Source organism: Eleginops maclovinus, chromosome 13 (assembly GCF_036324505.1).
Source record: "Eleginops maclovinus isolate JMC-PN-2008 ecotype Puerto Natales chromosome 13, JC_Emac_rtc_rv5, whole genome shotgun sequence".
Lineage (NCBI taxonomy): Eukaryota > Metazoa > Chordata > Actinopteri > Perciformes > Eleginopidae > Eleginops > Eleginops maclovinus.
In genome coordinates, this window is record NC_086361.1 from 2,790,986 (window position 1) to 2,810,057 (window position 19,072).

At 41.7% G+C, this 19,072-nt stretch overlaps 1 protein-coding gene across 2 annotated transcripts in view; it reads left to right on the top strand.

Annotated features, from left to right (window-relative positions):
- Positions 1-19,072, top strand: part of gabbr1b (gamma-aminobutyric acid (GABA) B receptor, 1b) — a 179,545-nt gene that overhangs the window by 79,748 nt on the left and 80,725 nt on the right. For both annotated transcript variants that reach the window (XM_063900078.1, XM_063900079.1), the window contains one exon: positions 14,684-14,844. In XM_063900078.1, the coding sequence (XP_063756148.1) occupies positions 14,684-14,844 (161 nt within the window). The remainder of the gene's footprint in view (positions 1-14,683; positions 14,845-19,072) is intronic.

Below are 19,072 nucleotides of genomic sequence, written 5' to 3' on the forward strand. Positions count from 1 at the left end.
AGTGATGAGAAGGAAAAGTATGAATGACACATTCTGTATCTGGACCCAATTAACTAGAAAGTTCTGCAGGGAGGGTGGCATCTCCTTGCAGTGACCCCCCCAGCACACAATGAACCGCATGGATGAACTCATGACTGTTATTACATTCAACTATCCGCAGTGCCCAACACAGGAAGCTAAAGATTCAGCTCTGTGCAGGGTGGGGGGTGAAGGCCATAAGAGATAGGGACATAAACGTAATGCAGGGCACATAACCAGTTTATAAAAGACCAAAATAAAAGGTAAAGCCTTTTAAGAGTTCTTGTCAGCCCATTAAGGATTAACAATCCATCACAGATTCAACCCCACAGTATTTCTTGAAATGAATGTGCAGTTATTGCATTTCATATAGCTGATTATTTTATCCAAAGTGACTTACAATAAGTACAAAAAAAGAAAGATGATACTACTCAGAATAACAAAGAATCATGCAGGTACATGTAGCTTCAAATAAAGAATGCTTATGCATTATGGATTGATTCAAATGAGCTAAAACAATGAGTAATACAATATTGATTTTTTTGTTGTTGCAAAGGCACAGGTGAAAAAGGTGGGTGAGATGTGTAGGTTTTTCCAATCGCATAAAAAAACAAAAATCACTATCTTTTATTTTCTTATCTTATGGCGAATACCCAAAAAATTCTGAATCCAATACCTTTCCAAATCGTTCCCATTTTTGTCATGAAATGAATATATTTAGGGGCCTTACCGACAGCTAATGAATTAAATATCTTTACAAAATAATGAAAACAAAGAAAACCTAATTAAGAAATATACAAATAATACGTCAAAAGAAAGAGTGTGAAGTGTTTCCCAACTTTAGGGAGATACATTTCTTGTCTATCACATCAACCCTAGATCTTTAAAGCAGCTATAATAAGGGAGGCTGTGGCGCAGTGGAATAGTGCGCTGATCTTTAGATCAGGGGAGTGCAGGTTTGCGTCCCACCGCAGACACTTTCACGTCCCTGGGCAAGACACTTCACCCCAAATTGCTCCTGTGGAGATTGTCCACGGTATGGAATGTATGTAAGTTGCTTTGGATAAAAGAGTCTAATAAGTGACATGTAATATAATCCCAATTCTCTAAAATAGAATGTGTTGTGACAGTCTCTGTGCTGGTGTTTTGAAAGAAGTTGAAAGAGGGGTGGACAGACGAACAGAAATAGGTAACAGAGGGTGGAGAAGCAGGACAGACGGTTTAAACAGCAGGTGTGTTAGAAAGGAAGACCGGTCATATTTCACACTCCAGTTCAACAGAGCAGATTGGGGTGTGTGTGGGGGGTAATAGCCATGATTCCATCACTCACTGTTGCTCCAGTGGCTGTGTTATTGTGAAATGTGAAAATAGAACACAGCTCTAATGTGTGTGAGGGGAGTCACCTGCCTGTGGACATCATGTGTGTGCTGTTGATCCTCAGAAGAACTGCAGACTGCTGCTGACGTACTTCTTGTCTTAAAATGTAGAAACAAAAGCAATTTGGTGTCAAAATGTGTCTGGAGACGGCATTCCATGGAGGGGTGATGAAAGGATTACTGCTCTGATGAAATTTTCAGATGTGAGGACAGGGGGAACAAGGCTTTCTGTTCCTGTTTTTAATAATTTAACGAATTTACTTGGGCTTTATATATATATATATATATATATATATATAAAGCCCAAGTAAATAAGTATATATATATATATATATATATATATATATGTACAGTGGGGCAAAAAAATATTTAGTCAGCCACCAATTGTGCAAGTTCTCCCATTTAAAAAGATGAGAGAGGCCTGTCATTTTTATCATAGGTATACCTCAACTATGAGAGACAGAATGAGAAAAAAAATCCAGAAAATCACATTGTAGGATTTTTAAAGAATTTATTTTCAAATGATTGTGGAAAATAAGTATTTGGTCAATAACAAAAGTTCATCTCAATACTTTGTTATATACCCTTTGTTGGCAATGACAGAGGTCAAACGTTTTCTGTAAGTCTTCACAAGGTTTCCACACACTGTTGCTGGTATTTTGGCCCATTCCTCCATGCAGATCTCCTCTAAAGCACTGATGTTTTGGGGCTGTCGCTGGGCAACACGGACTGTCAACTCCCTCCAAAGATTTTCTATGGGGTTGAGATCTGGAGACTGGCTAGGCCACTCCAGGACCTTGAAATGCTTCTTACGAAGCCATTCCGTCGTTGCCCTGGCGGTGTGTTTGGGATCATTGTCATGCTGAAAGACCCAGCCACGCTTCATCTTCAGTGCCCTTGCTGATGGAAGGAGGTTTTCACTCAAAATCTCACGATACATGGCCCCATTTATTCTTTCCTTTACACGGATCAGTCGTCCTGGTCCCTTTGCAGAAAAACAGCCCCAAAGCATGATGTTTCCACCCCCATGCTTCACAGTAGCTATGGTCTTCTTTGGATGCAACTCTGCATTCTTTCTCCTCCAAACACGACGAGTTGAGTTTTTACCAAAAAGTTCTATTTTGGTTTCATCTGACCATATGACATTCTCCCAATCCTCTTCTGGATCATCCAAATGCCCTCTAGCAAACTTCAGACGGGCCTGGACATGTACTGGCTTAAGCAGGGGGACACGTCTGGAACTGCAGGATTTAAGTCCCTGGCGGCGTAGTGTGTTACTGATGGTAGCCTCTGTTACTTTGGTCCCAGCTCTCTGCAGGTCATTCACTAGGTCCCCCCGTGTGGTTCTGGGATTTCTGCTCACCGTTCTTGTGATCATTTTGACCCCACGGGGTGAGATCTTGCGTGGAGCCCCAGATCGAGGGAGATTGGCAGTGGTCTTGTATGTCTTCCATTTTCTAATAATTGCTCCCACAGTTGATTTCTTCACACCAAGCTGCTTACCTATTGCAGATTCAGTTTTCCCAGCCTGGTGCAGGTCTACAATTTTGTCTCTGGTCTCCTTTGACAGCTCTTTGGTCTTGGCCATAGTGGAGTTTGGAGTATGACTGTTTGAGGTTGTGGACAGGTGTCTTTTATACTGATAACGAGTTCAAAAAGGTGCCATTAATACAGGTAACGAGTGGAGGACAGAGGAGCCTCTTAAAGAAGAAGTTACAGGTCTGTGAGAGCCAGAAATCTTGCTTGTTTGTAGGTGACCAAATACTTATTTTACCGAGGAATTTACCAATTAATTCATTAAAAATCCTACAATGTGATTTTTTTGGGGCCATGTGTCGTGAGATTTTGAGTGAAAACCTCCTTCCATCAGCAAGGGGCAACGACGGAGTGGCTTCGTAAGAAGCATTTCAAGGTCCTGGAGTGGCCTAGCCAGTCTCCAGATCTCAACCCCATAGAAAATCTTTGGAGGGAGTTGAAAGTCCGTGTTGCCCAGCGACAGCCCCAAAACATCACTGCTTTAGAGGAGATCTGCATAGAGGAATGGGCCAAAATACCAGCAACAGTGTGTGAAAACCTTGTGAAGACTTACAGAAAACGTTTGACCTCTGTCATTGCCAACAAAGGGTGTATAACAAAGTATTGAGATGAACTTTTGTTATTGACCAAATACTTATTTTCCACAATCATTTGAAAATAAATTCTTTAAAAATCCTACAATGTGATTTTCTGGATTGTTTTTCCTCATTCTGTCTCTCATAGTTGAGGTATACCTATGATAAAAATGACAGGCCTCTCTCATCTTTTTAAATGGGAGAACTTGCACAATTGGTGGCTGACTAAATACTTTTTTGCCCCACTGTATGTATATAGCACAATTAAATTAACATTACAGGGAGAATGTTGTAAAGCAAGTTGGATTTCAGAAGTTGAACAAGGCAGTAACATGTCATGTATTTTTTACGAGGAATCGCTGTACCGGGGTCATGCAGAATAACAATATGGAGATTATGCTAAGCTAGGCTAACGATGAACTGATGATCAGCTCTGTACGTTAAAGATAGACACAAAAAGGATTTTGAAAACAGAAGTGCATGTATTAAAAATAAATGATGAAAGGATGTTAAGATAATGTAAAAAACATGGAAAGTTACAAAAAATAGAAATGAAAGAAGTTTTAATCCAGAATGAAAGGGGATACAAATAAATCACTCAGTGAAGGTCATTCAAAAACGTATGATGAAACATTTCCAATTCACGATGAAAATATAATGTAGTCATGAATTGTTAATTATACTTTCTTCCACTCAAAATGTTATTTTGCATTGCTAAATTGTTCTCAGAATTGCATCGGTCTTTTAATGCGACATTTGTTTCAGAGAGATCTGTAGTTGTAGATTGGTCATCTCTTATCTGCACCGGCACAGACCTCAGCCTGCAGAGATCTTGGCAGCCTATTGAGCCAACTGTGTTTCCCTGCGGTGACTTAGCAACCTGCGCAGCCAAACCTGCTGCCCTGTGTCACCTGGCAACCAGTGCGGCCAATCACGGCCCCCTCAAGAACAGTTTGAGGCCTTACAGCCCGCTCTGAAGTCCCGCCTTCGCAGTTCTGCGCAGTTCCCTTCAGCGCTGTGGAGAAGAGGTCTCATTGTCCCAATATGCGGCAGATGGTGTGAAATGTGAATGATGCTCAGTGCACACTTTTGGCTTGTCACATTCTTCTTCATATATATTTGGATCGGATTTGTAATGCCCATATGTCTACTACAGTCAAAGAAAATGTCATATTTACTCGTTTAAGTAAGTGGGAGAAAGAATAGTAAACAAATTATCACTTCTTGTATTTAATTAAATCTCACCAAAGCATCCTAACTAAATGCTACGTTATAAAGTTATGTTTTATTTAATCAACACAGTTATTTAGAATTTACTTAAATCGTTTTTACTTCACATAATTAGCTTGTATTTACTTAGTAATTGTGTTGTCTTCTTTAACCCTCTGAGGTCGACGCCGGCGCCAGAAAAAGTTGTACGCACTCGCGCGGGAATATATCCGCAACAGTGCAAGCTTAAGTTTTGCTTTCACATGCATGATATAGCCCAGAGCAACAGCCCTGAGTGATTTCTGAGTTTCATTTGTACTTTTTTTTTTCATTTGGTCTCAACTATTTGTACAACTATGTGATCCCCGTAGCCTTCATATGCTGACAGATTAGCTTGTTATTAATAAAAACATGTATAATACTTAGTCATGCAGCACAGGGTTCATGTTTTAATAACATTTGTACACAAAAAGCCCAGGCCAGCCAAACATGAAAAAGGGCATGGACCTCAGAGGGTTTTAACAAATAGTTGCACCTGTTGTAGGATTTTCTTTATTATACTTAACTTAATCCAGGTTGCTCTATCAATAGAAGTAATTCAAATGATTACAATTAATTTTAATTCACCTGACTTTAATAACATTTTAAGGCTCGACAGTACAATATGTTACGAATGAAATTCAAGTACTCTGCATGCACCAGAGAAACTCTTCTTTTAAATACATGTGTTCCCCCTCATTTCATTGTTACTGCGAGCCTGTGCTTTATTTTAGAACAACCCTAAGGGCTTACTGCCGAGAGAGCCCATGAATATCAGATGCTGCCTGCGGCCCCCTGAAGTCCTATCAGTACCATCGCACGATCAGGCACTTACAGATCCCTACTCCTCTATTCACCCACACCACTTCATAACTGCCTTTGTTTTAAGCCTTGAGCTGGAACAAGCCCAGCCACTTTCATTATCGTCATTAACAGATGTCAGAAACAGCAGCTTGTGTGGGACTGAGGGTCCATCTGAGGGATATACAGCACTTACCATCCTCAGGACGTCGCTGAGTGAAGCCAATCCGATGTTGCCGCGATTTGCTCAAATAAAAACAACATCAAAACAAATCCTAAGAAATCAACAGAACTCAGTCAGGTCAAAAGGTCACTTCATTCTTGAAAAGCATTGCACTGTGTCTGATCCTGATTGAACTCTACTCAGCCTGATGATAAGACTGAATTGCAATTTAGTTTAATTTGATTCACTAAATCATACATGGGTGTTTTATTTGTGCTTTTTTGTGAAGTAAACCAATCAGGGGCAAGTGAATGGCTAGTTAAAACCAAGCCACTGACTAGTTAAAACCAAGGAGCTACTGACTAGTTAAAACCAAGCTACTGACTAGTTAAAACCAAGCTACTGACTAGTTAAAACCAAGCTACTGACTAGTTAAAACCAAGCTACTGACTAGTTAAAACCAAGCCACTGACTAGTTAAAATCAAGCCACTGACTAGTTAAAACCAAGCCACTGACTAGTTAAAACCAAGCCGCTGAGCTACTGACTAGTTAAAACCAAGCTACTGACTAGTTAAAACCAAGCCACTGACTAGTTAAAATCAAGCCACTGACTAGTTAAAACCAAGCCACTGACTAGTTAAAACCAAGCCGCTGAGCTACTGACTAGTTAAAACCAAGCTACTGACTAGTTAAAACCAAGCTACTGACTAGTTAAAACCAAGCCACTGACTAGTTAAAACCAAGCTACTGACTAGTTAAAACCAAGCTACTAACTAGTTCAAACCAAGCCGCTGAGCTACTGACTAGTTAAAACCAAGCTACTGACTAGTTAAAACCAAGCTACTGACTAGTTAAAACCAAGCCACTAACTAGTTAAAACCAAGCTACTGACTAGTTAAAACCAAGCTACTGACTAGTTAAAACCAAGCTACTGACTAGTTAAAACCAAGCTACTGACTCGTTAAAACCAAGCCACTGATTAGTTAAAACCAAGCCACTGACTAGTTAAAACCAAGCCGCTGAGCTACTGACTAGTTAAAACCAAGCTACTGACTAGTTAAAACCAAGCTACTGACTCGTTAAAACCAAGCCACTGATTAGTTAAAACCAAGCCACTGACTAGTTAAAACCAAGCCGCTGAGCTACTGACTAGTTAAAACCAAGCTACTGACTAGTTAAAACCAAGCTACTGACTCGTTAAAACCAAGCTACTGACTCGTTAAAACCAAGCTACTGACTAGTTAAAACCAAGCCACTAACTAGTTAAAAACAAGCCACTGACTAGTTAAAACCAAGCCACTGACTAGTTAAAACATAGATATTAAGTAGTTAAAACCAAGCTACTGACTAGTTAAAACCAAGCCACTGACTAGTTAAAATCAAGCCACTGACTTCTAAAATCTAGCTATTAAACAGATGAAATTTAGCTTCTGACCAGTTTGAACCAAGCTACCAACTAGTTAAAACTCAACTATGGACCATTGAAAACCCACAGACAGAAAAGCTCAGCTATGCCCTCTGACCCTGGGTTTTTGGCCAGTGTTCTGTGAAGCTGTGCTCTCTGTGTTATCAGCAGGCCTGACGTGTCTCTGGAGCGCTGCTGGAAACTGCATGCCACAATGGTTCCATGCAACCGACCCTGACGGGACTCAGTTTTGACAGACAGCAGGGAGGAATTGTCCTTCTGTGCATGGAATACAAGAGCCAGCCTTGTTTTCATTTTATTGTTAGCACATTAACATCAGTCGAATCAGATCATGTTACATCAGGGAATAATTTATCAGTGCTATTAAATTATAAATGAAAGGAGAGGGAAGACAGTGGATAAAATGTGATGGTGAATCTAAGTTGTACAGTAGGTGTAGAGATATTTAGTCACAAAACCTTAACAATAATAGCTCATGAATGAATTCATATTCAATACATAAAGGGCTTCTACTTAAACAATGTTTTTCAAATCAACTGAAAATGAAAATAACATAACAACATTTCTGATCCGCCACATTTATAGTGTTTGAAAAGCAAATTTTACTTTGCTTCATGGCTTCTCTTACAACCACAAGAGGCCTCTTATGAGGATAACAACATATAAATGAATATAGGTCGACAAAATAATCTGTGTTCAAGGTCCATTTGCTCGCTTCTTCTGAGAATTTAATGTCATTTTTATGATCTGTCTCTGCTTTTTTATAATTGCAATTTATACTGTGCTCAGATCTTGGGTAATCCTTACTTTTTAGTCTTTGAAATGAAAGAAGACGTAGACAATGCAAGATAACGTCATGAATTTGAGTGCTGCCATGCATACATACTGTGCATGTTGCAGTTCATAGATAAGAAGAACGCTTCATGCAGCTGCAGCGAACAAAAAGTAGAGCACAGCAGCAGGGTAAGATATAGTAACATGTCGCGTGTGATTTTGTTTGGATCTACCCTGCAGGGCTTTTGTGCTCGGGCAAATATAGAAATGAAAAAACTTGGTTAGAGAGGGAGGAATAGAAACAGTGAGGAGAAGACAGCGGAAGAAAGACGTGAGGGAGGGAGAGAATCACAGCAGTGCTCTGTTTGATCCGGTGTTCTACTTAACAAAACTGGGCCTGTCAGCTTCTTTCATTTATTTTTATTTTGGTAGCTTAGCGTTGTGCAAAATGTCATGAGAGTTCATTTGCAGAGCATAGAGATTCATGCTAACAATCACTATTTGTTGTAATTCTAATCAAGCAGTAGCGGTGCGTGGCCAATTTTACAGAGGAGGCCAGAGAGATCGTAAGCTACTGAATGACGTCATACCCATGTCAACAATGTGACTAAAAGTAGCATAAATAAATCAGGACAAATGATTGCAGCTGCTGCTATTTATTGACACCATATCGCAACAAGCTTAAACAAACACAACACAACACAACACAAAACCTTACACCCATATTTGTAATCTCAATAATACACTGAACTGTAGCCTACAGGTGGCCTCACATTCTAAAAGTCTCTGACGGGTTCACACCGCTGTCCGCAGGATGCTAAAGTGAAAGCCTCGGCTGTCACACTGCGTAAAGAAATAAAGTAAGCTTACTCACTATTTGTAGAGAAATGCCATTCTCCTATCCTTAATGGTGGCGAAATGATCTGTGACCCGGTCATACAGATCCCCATGCTGGAGCGGTCAAACAAGAGGCATGGCCAGCAGAAAAGACAATTTAGCATTACACTCCCTGTTAGCCAGTCCGTTCTCGTATAGTTCCCTTCACAAAACGTCCGGGTATTTCCTTTAGCTCTTCCCTGAGTAAGGTCGAGATTCGGAGTGGACCTACCCTTCTGTTTTATTTTTAACTGAATTTCAAACGGTAGTTTAGTGAAATCATTTCTCAGAAAAAACTCTGGGTCTCCGTCGCCATCCATTCTTACTTTCTAACCTTCCTTCACGGTTAGCAACAGCATGGTTGTGTGTGGTTACGTACTTACGTATTAGTGTAGGAGGCACGTACAAGCTAGCCTCCTCATTTTTAAAATTTTTACAGTTTGATTGACCTTGATGAGCGTTCGGTGACAAGCCGAGCTTCAATCTGATTGGCTAAAACCCTTAGTAGTAGTGGAGGCCAAGTTAAACGGGCCTCCTTAGATGGCAGTATTTCACCTATAGGGGCGCTGTTTTGCTCGCTCAAAGAAAAACATGACATCATGGAATTAAACACGGCATATTTGGAACCTAAAATGTGCGTCATGAATCCCAACTCATGGATATTTTTTTATCGAATATAAATGAGGAGGCCACGCCTCCCTTGGCCTCCGGGAGAAAACGCCACTGTAATCAAGAGGAATACGATATGACTGTACTAAAGAAATTGATACCTTAATTAAAGTCATACACATGCTCTTGGTTTCGAAAAATCACACATTACCTGTTCCTTTTTTAAGAAGGGGTCTCAGCGAAAAACTCTACAGCATGGTTGAATATTTTACTGTCATTCACCCCCCCATCCACCCAAAGCACTGCATGGAGCTCAGAACACAAATGAAACGGTTATACTAAAAAGCGGAGCGCTTGCTAATGCTTGGGGATGATACAGTTGGACAACTGTCACTGTGCCCAGAGCTAGCCTGTATTTTATTTGAAACTGCAGCGCGTTTTCTTCTAATGTAAGTGTTTCGGGTTGTTGAAGCGTGTTTGCCCCTGTCGGCCACCGTAAATTAATATGAAAAGATTCCTTAACATTTCCACAGCTCCGTATAACTGTGATCGTCTATCATACAAACCCATCACTGACAATAAATGAGTCTGGAGTCTAAATTACACTTCTTTCATGCACAGCATTCTTCTGAGGGTTAATTTGGTTCTGTGTATGACCATACTAGCATGGGGCTCTGCTTTGAACCACTTCATCATAAATGTTCCATTTGACAAAATTAAACTAGTGTTTCCAAAGCCAGATTTACTTATCAGCTCTGCTCAAAGTGTTGAGGTGGAATAGGTCCAAACCTATCGGGAGGTATAAAAGCGCCACATGGTCTTTCCACTTCATGTTCATGGATTAACAAGGTGTTTGTGCCATGCTGTCTGCTCTGGGGTCACAGTGAATGATTGCACAGTTTGATGATAGAAATGAGCTGGAGCGAAAGGACGTCTCTTCTCTAGCCGCAGGGATAATCCCAGTGAGACGGCCATACAGATAGGAGGAGGCGCAGAGAGATACATATCAACCCACCCAAGAAAAAATGGGAGCCTGTCAGGTGAGAGCTGTGCCTGGAAACAGAAATAGGACGGAGCAGAGAGAGATAGATATCAGGCCGCTGCAGCATATATAAAGAATGCACAGAAGGGGCTCTGTGGCACCTGGAAATGAGAAGAAGGAAGGAAAATAAATGATAATGAAGAGAGAGGGATCGGTATCAACCCATCGCTGTTATATTATTAAAGATACACTTAACACACATACACACACAGAGGGACAACATGGAATGCAACACTGCTCTCTGGTAGAGTCTGTAATGAAGAAATGTATAAATGTAGGAGTATGTGGGGGAGAAGCAGAGCATGATTCATTGTGGCCCAGAAACATCACCAAAATGTGGTTTGCTGAACTAAAATAATGTATTCATGTTTTTTTAAGATCCTTGCCATAATATCACATGAATGGAAACATCGTAGCTATTAATACTTCAAAGTAACTGCTACCAGTTAAACTATGACCTTTAGTAGTTTGGTTTTGACCAAAAATCACCACTTTTGCTGGACAACTGGCAGAGGCAACAGAGCTTCCCAGGCGCCTGGCGCGGTTTCTTACATCGACACAATGCATCGAGCGCACAGGATGGGTCACAGCTAATAAGGCAGAGGAGACCTGCCAGTCTCAATCCTGCACGAGATAGTGCAAAACATCCCCTGTTCCAGACAACATCAGGGACTTTATTCTGGATAATTGGTGGTGGAGGACATTATCCTTGGATGCACCGCACCTTGGATGATTTAGTTTTGCTTTGGCCATGAACATGCTGTTCAAGTCAGCAGAGGCGGAGTGTAAAGCGCTCCTAAGTCAGGTGCCCGGCAGCCCCCCTGCCTCAGGGCATTGATTAAAGATCTGTTGGAGACAACACTGTCTGTACCAGCAGCAGATGGATCTTCTAATGCTGGAGCGACTCATCAACCGGGCCTGGATGGACTTCAAGCCAGGCAAGCCTGGATCGCTGATGTTACAAGTTACTCCGAATCTCTGACTGCACCATGAGGGATAACACGGAAATCTAGGCTACCAACATCAAGTTAGGAATAGGGCTTACAGTGAAATTCAGGGATACAAAGAGTATTTGAAGCATGGATTTACCAGCATGGCATCCAGCCTCAACTCCTCTGGCGACTCCTGACCCCTGCTAGGAAGATGAGCCAGTCCCTGTGATGTTGCTGGGCCTATGACAAAGCTTCAGCAGAATCAACTACAGTTCACCTTTAGTAGCCTGACAGAGAAGTTCTTGGTTACCCGAGCAAGGTAGATGCTAATGTAGACTGAGACCCCAATGACACCAAACCCTCCTTGGCAAGCATTAAAGTGAGGAAAGAAGGGACGTGAAGGGCATGTGAGATAGTCAACCAGGCTAAACCAAGGCTGCATTACAGCGCTGGTGGGAGCAGGGGCCTCAGGACAGGCAGGAGACAGAACAAATAAATGAATCAACTTCTTCAGTAGGTTGTCCGAACAGTGGTAAAGGAACTCCTTTTTAGTAGGACATCCAAGAAAGGCAATTGGTTCCTATGGGAACAAGCAATGGACCAGAACAATGGACGACTGACGTTCAAAATACTGGACAGTTGCTCTACCTCCCTATCCAATCTAGGATCCCTCAAGTACATTTTGAGCTGTGGCCCAAGGCCCAGGGAGAGTGATGCTATCACTGGCACCACAAACAAGTGTTGTGGGTCATAACAGATGTCATCAGCACACAGCTCCGTCAGAGCAGGCAGCAACAACCATTAAGATAGTCCATCCTTTTGTCAAGGACTGGGGAGACCACCAGAGGGGACACATTTCAAATGTTGACACCGGAGCAGTGACCATACTTGCAGAAATGGTCCTGAGGTCAGAAGCTACGACGCATTGGTCCTGCCAGAGTTTACTGTTTCCTAGGAAGACCAGATGGATCTCTGAGATGAAAAGCGCAAAGTACTTGGAGCTTGTCAGACCTGTTTAACCCCGACTGGGTCACCTGGGGTCCACACTCATTTGCACTGAAAGGTTTGTCTTGGAGCCTGTGTTTATGTTCATTAGAGCATCACCAATACTAGAAAATGTGAAACACAACAGAGACACAAGTATATTTTTAAATGTACCTTGCATGCAACTTTCCAAGAACATCACGGGCCAAAAAGTCACCAGGTTCGCTGCTTGGCAAGTAGCTTGTTATGATAAATGTTGTTAATAGTGCATCACTAAACGAGAACATAAACACGGGTTTAGGCGGCTCCTGCATTCTTTCCCTGACTCCGTCTTGGTATGGATGTGTGTCTAGGGTAGGGATATCCAAATCCGATATCTGCAGATAAGATCTGATAAGATTGGATCCCTGTAGGGAAATTCAGGAGTTAAAGCAGCAACAAATGAGGGAAATACGGGACAGTACAGATAAGAGTTCACACAAGGATAATAAAATAAAAAATACAATGATACAAGTAACTGTTAAAATGACACATCCCAGCAAGGTTAAACGTTGACCATATAGGAGAGCGGGAAAGCCTGGCTCCGCCATTTTGCTGAATAACTGTAACACTGTGGCCACAATGGCTAGCTAATCATAGTGTCAGATTATCACAAGTACAGAACAGTCAAAGGGTCTCCAGCAAATTTGGTTTTACCAGAATAAGTTATACTGTTGCAGCAAAAATGAACTGTTTCACTTTTAAGGTAACAGGCCAATTTTACCAAAAGAGCAAGAAAAATGTGTGACCTTCACAGCAGACATTTAGACATGTCAGAGCGGGAAAAGCAGAGGTGAAACAAATGTCGTTACTGATGACTCAGCTCCATCAAAAGGTAGGCCATGCCAGAGAGCCAGCATTCATCATACCTGAACCCTCGAACTAGCTCACTGTGATGGAATGAATTTGTTTTTAATGTTATAGATTACACCTTTTGTTTTGCAGCTATAACAAGATAAAATGTCTGCCGTGAAAAAGATCTATCAGGGCCCCATGGTATGGTAATCCAGCCAAGGTCCCTGTTTTATTGAATTGAAATGAATGCATGAGTTTCAGCGCACAATTCTAGCCTCCCATAATGATCTTAATGAGGCTTTTCAGCACTGGCAAATCCAATCCAATTAAAGAATTGTAATTGTATTGGTATTACATGTGAATGGATTGATGCTATAACTAAAGAGGAAGTGCGTGTGGACCAGCTGAAACCTAAAGTGAAGTTTCTTCAACATGTCATTAACATTTATCTGTATAGACTGGCGGTGTGAGGGAGCATGGAGAGACAGAGAATGGAGGGGAGGAGGAAAGATAAATGAGCGGGGCTGTGTTAAATGATTGCAAATTCAAAGTGGTTTGTGAAATGGAGAGACTGAAGGTCCCTCCTCCTCCTCCTCCTCCTCTCCCCCCCCCCCCCCCCCCCCCCCATGGTGCTGCAGTCAGCCCCTCTCTGAAGCACAGAGCTGAAGCTGAGCGCAGCTCCCGTCACATTCTCTCTTCTCCTCCTGAGAGGCTCGCTGCATTCCAGTGCTGTGGCGACTTTTTCATCGAGGATGACCTTGCTTTGAAATTTAGCGCGCTCCCATCACACTGCGTTGGATTATTGGAAGCAGACCGTTTCTCTGCTGTGCGCTGTTCCTTTAGAGCATGTGGTGTAATGACCATTTGGACAGGAGTGCCGTGAGTATGTAGGCGGATTATTGAGGACGCGCAGATACATGACGAGACGATCCGGACAGAACAAAGCTCGATGCATGTTTGTTCATGAGGAGGAATAGGAACCATTATTTATCTGTGCACAGGCTCAGGCTCAACACCTCCGAGAGACCAAGTTGAGTTTCAGCACAATGAGACAAAGCCCGGTCTGATTTGGACTTTCCATTTGGTTTTAAGTTCAGAACGCAAACAGCAACTCCAGCTTCCTCTTGTCTCTGTTCACACTTAGTTGCATGAGGATCATTTGGATTTGCATGGAAGAGAAATACTAATAATTTCCCTAAGGATTTTTCAGTTGGAGAAGGAGTGCACAGCAGTTTGATTCATTTGTTTATCAGCTCTTAAAAAACTGTCAAATTCTTACAATGCCATTCATGTAATTCATTTTTCTGAATGTACTTCCATCTCTGAGGATCTTGTTGCTCATGGGAATAGATTCCCCCTGACCACAGTTCCACCACAATACTGGAGAAATAAACTGAACTATGGCTGGCCTCCTCCGAAGGACACTTCCCTGCTACTCTCTGACCCTCACCCTCACTGTCCTCCTCCTCTGTTCCTGCCCGGCTCTAGGCAAGAAGAAGCTCTACATTGGAGCCCTCTTCCCCATGAGCGGGGGCTGGCCGGGGGGACAAGCCTGCCTTCCCGCCGCTCAGATGGCTCTGGACCTGGTGAACAGCAGGACCGACATACTGCCCGACTACGAGCTGGAGCTGATACACTACGACAGCATGGTGAGTAACCAACAGATGAGTGCTTCTGCAACCTCTCAGTTCTTTGCATCCCTGAATACATTGCAATGCATGTTGATCAGAGTGACAATTGTTTGGATTCATCACTAGCACAGTAGAAGGAATTCAACTTAACACAAAAGAATAAGACCTGTAGAATATGCAACGTTCATGCAGTCATTACCATAAGCATTTTATAACCCATGACTGTATGGACTTAGAGGATAGATGCATAGATAAACAGTCCATATGGTTTGGATTTGCACCAAATCAGGAAATTGAAAACAATTATCATAAGTTATCCTTTTAAAAGAAATAAAAACAAACAGCTTTTTTTGATGTTATGCTTCATGAATAAGTTAAAAGCCAATCATACAAAAACTTTTGGGTTGCAAGGTTATAAAGACTCCCTTTTCATGGGTTGGATCATTTAACTCCAAATTGCTGGACCGCTAATAACCTGGACCAAAATTATTTATTACATTACATTTTATGTTATTTAATTGACACTGTTATCTAAAGGGACTTACAGTCGATACGGTACATGCCGATGGGAGCAAATGGGGCTGAGTTTCCAGCCCATGGAGCTTTCAACATGTTGTCAGGAGGAGGGATCGAAACGCTGACCCCCTGATTTGCAGATCAGTGTACCAACCCCCTGATTTTCAACAATAAGATACATTAAAAGCTAGGAGAAAGGACAGATTGCACATGCTCTGCTGATGAAAACATCTTAAGAGTCCACATACTACTACTCCACATTATGGTTTCCAAATCATGAACCATCTGTGTGTTTTAAAATATATCATTCAGATAATAACTATGGTTGTAGGCCCAGAGAACTGTTGTACGTATACAGAGCAGCAAAACATCTGCATGTGTGGTCTTGTTTAAAGAGTGCAGCTAAACCTCCCGCACGTGTTCAAACAGCCCCGCGCTCCCTGCTCATGCCTTCTTGTCCGCTCACCGCACTCACTGTTAGCCCCAACAGTTTCCCTCGGCTTTCACTCAACCTCGGAACATTATGAAAGCAACACAACAAACTTTAATTCAAACGTGATCTGTGCAGGGAAATAGATCAATAAACAACATCATGGATGAAACACATTAGAGACTGAAACTAAAATAGAACAAAGAGAAATAATAATGTAAAGATCAGGAGATGGAAATAAAGAAATGTTTCTTCAAGTTGTTGAAGTCTAATGACAGGAGCACTATCAACCAGTATTGCTCTGCTTTGTTGTATACCCTACTGGATAGTGTTCAGTGTTTTTGTCCGTACCTTAGTTGGACAGACAAACCACAAGACAACAGAGTGTGTGCCCTACATCTCACGAGTTGTCATATTTAAAGAGCCTATATTAAAATGTTCCCCGAAATTATTTTAATCACTAATTTAAATAATGAATCAAAGACCCAGATCACTCAACACTCAGGCATGTTGTTCATCCATGTGTTTATTAATTGAGCTGGGTACACTGGTGGCACATCAACAACACACATCTTACATGTTCTGAAATGTGATCCAACTACAGTCAACGTATTTCAGAGGCAGTCTGTAGGAAGAGGGCTTGGAGAATGCAACAGAACTTGAACAGAACTGAGTTGATTTGTATTGGCCTTGTGAGGACATTCCTCAGAATTGCTGAATGCTATTTGGATCTTAATCAGTTAAAGAGGCCCCAATTATGCTTTTGGGGGGTTTCCCTTTCCTGTAGTGTGTTACATAGTTTTTAATGCATGCAAATATTCTGTAAAGGTTTAAATCCCTGTGTTCCCCCTGCCTGAAACACCTCCATTCTATTTTATTTTACTTCAGGAACATAGTGAAATCACTATGTAACACTCACGCTTTTTTTTGGCCAGCATTCCAACACCTTGTACGTGATGGTGATGCTAAGGGGCGAACATTTCTAAGCGGTTGACCAATCACAACAGAGCGGGCCAGCTAACCAATCAGAGTGGACTGGGCTCTGGTTTCAGACAGAGGGTGAAAAGAGGTGCTGCAGCACAGACAGTATGAGAAAAATAAAGAGCTTTTTGAACATTAAAGCATGGAGACATGTCCCAGGAGAGACACTACATACTCATTTCAACCTGACAATGAGCAGAAAAGGCCCCCTTTAATAATAATATAAAGGTAAGATACATAGTTTCAAATGCTAATCTTGCTTTAGTTGTAAAGAGCTCTGGTAGAAAAACAATTAATAGTTAGAAAAACATGGATATGTTCATTATTCACATTCCTGTGAACTGTTGAATTATGAATATGTTCCAGTTGCTGTTTCTGTAAGTTCAATTGCGACCGTTTTGTGGTCATTTTTTTATGGATGTTGCAAGGTACCCAGCTACGTATTAAGCTGCATTCCCCATTTTACAATTTTTTACTGGTTTTTACAACCCGGGTAACAGCAAAGAGCAGCAGACCTGTGTGAGTCACCGGACTGATCTGAGAGGTATGCTCTACAGATGCCTGACTATCATGTCTTTACAACATGGACTGTCAAAGTAACATGAGACATGAGTCCTCACCACAGAGGAGCAGCTGTCACAAGCTGAGTGTAACCAACAGGGACAGGATGGACATCTACAGAGCAGACGGGCTTTAACCGGCATACGTCCTAATATCGGCTCTCTTTGCAATACTGATACTTAGTCGCATAAAAAGAACATCATGCTGTGTTAGACATGATTCAGGGTCAGGGTTGATAACATGTTGTGAAGACAACACCTAATGGTTCGAAATAATCACACATCTGCGATTATGGGATGATTTTCTCCAACATCATTCTGTTTGACTGGTCAGTACCCATGTTTGTTACTCCTCACATGCAATTTGTCAAATAAATGCTTCATTAATAGATATGAACTCCTCGCAGATCACAGTTTGAACATTCCTTTTGATGTGTTTAATCTTGAAAGCCCCGGGTTTCTCTCTCTAAACATCTGTGAGAGGGAGATAGATCCAAGCTTTCATCTTCAGGATCACTGGCTGTGTACAACATCGCATACCAACGTTCTCCACACTACATCCTTAATCAGTCTGTACTGGATGCTATATTCACATTCAACACATCGTTATGTAACCATTTAACCTCACAACAATCAATCGAACAGGTTTAGCAGCCTCTATAAACATCATACCAGGTGAGGGGGTAGTTAAGACGAGAAGGAATCTGTATTCCTGTAGTTACATACAAAGAGATGTAATCAGATTATTGGAGGTGTTGGTTTCTTCTTTTCTAAGCTCACAGGTTTCTGTTGTCTTACATAATACACTTAAGTAAAACAATCCTATTGCTATTTCCCTTCTGTTCTCTTTGCTTCTGATATTGAGGTTATCCAAATGTAACGGAAAAGAATCAACTGACATTAGTTACCTAGTGTCTTACTGAGATATCTGATTACTGTTAACATGTTGCTAGTAACCCTCCCAACACTGGTCCTTGGCTACAGCCTCGCTAAGTTGATATTTTTGCTGTTGGATTGCTAATTCATTTTAAACGTTTTTTGTTTGTTACCTTATTTCTGGTCATAAGTACTATAATCATAACAAATATGTAGGCTACCTGTCCATATGTCCATATCTACATTATGCTGCTTTAAGTACGATATCAACAGTATTCACACTGAATCAGGTGACCACCACATGGCTGTCTTGCTTATATATACTTCAGTGTGAACATCGTGCTGGTGCAGTCACATGACTCACATCTCCAAAAATGTCGTTAGAAATTGGAGCAGATTCTAGTCTGATTCTCACATTCAGCCTTTTTCTCGCTCTCACACACACACACACACACACACACACACACACACACACACACACACACACACACACACACACACACACACACACACACACACACACACACACACACACACACACACACACACACACACACACACGTGTGCGCACACTCTGACAGTGATTGGTTCGAGCTGCTCTGCATTGGATCCCCACTTCAAGAGCCTGGAGTTGGCATGACAACAGTAACCAGGGCAACTGCGGTTCAAACAAAACAAAGATTTGGCTTGAAGGAAACGGCGAGATCATGCACCTAGTGTCGGAGCGCAAACAGGAGCTGATGGCTGCATGATTTAAGCTGGTCCGTTCTGAGAGAGCCATGTTGAGCGCAGTTAGCCAAATGTTAGAAGTGCTCCCCGGTGCTGTGCTTGCTCACAGACCTTTACAGACTACTATTGATCTCTAGAGACCTCCACAGCAACC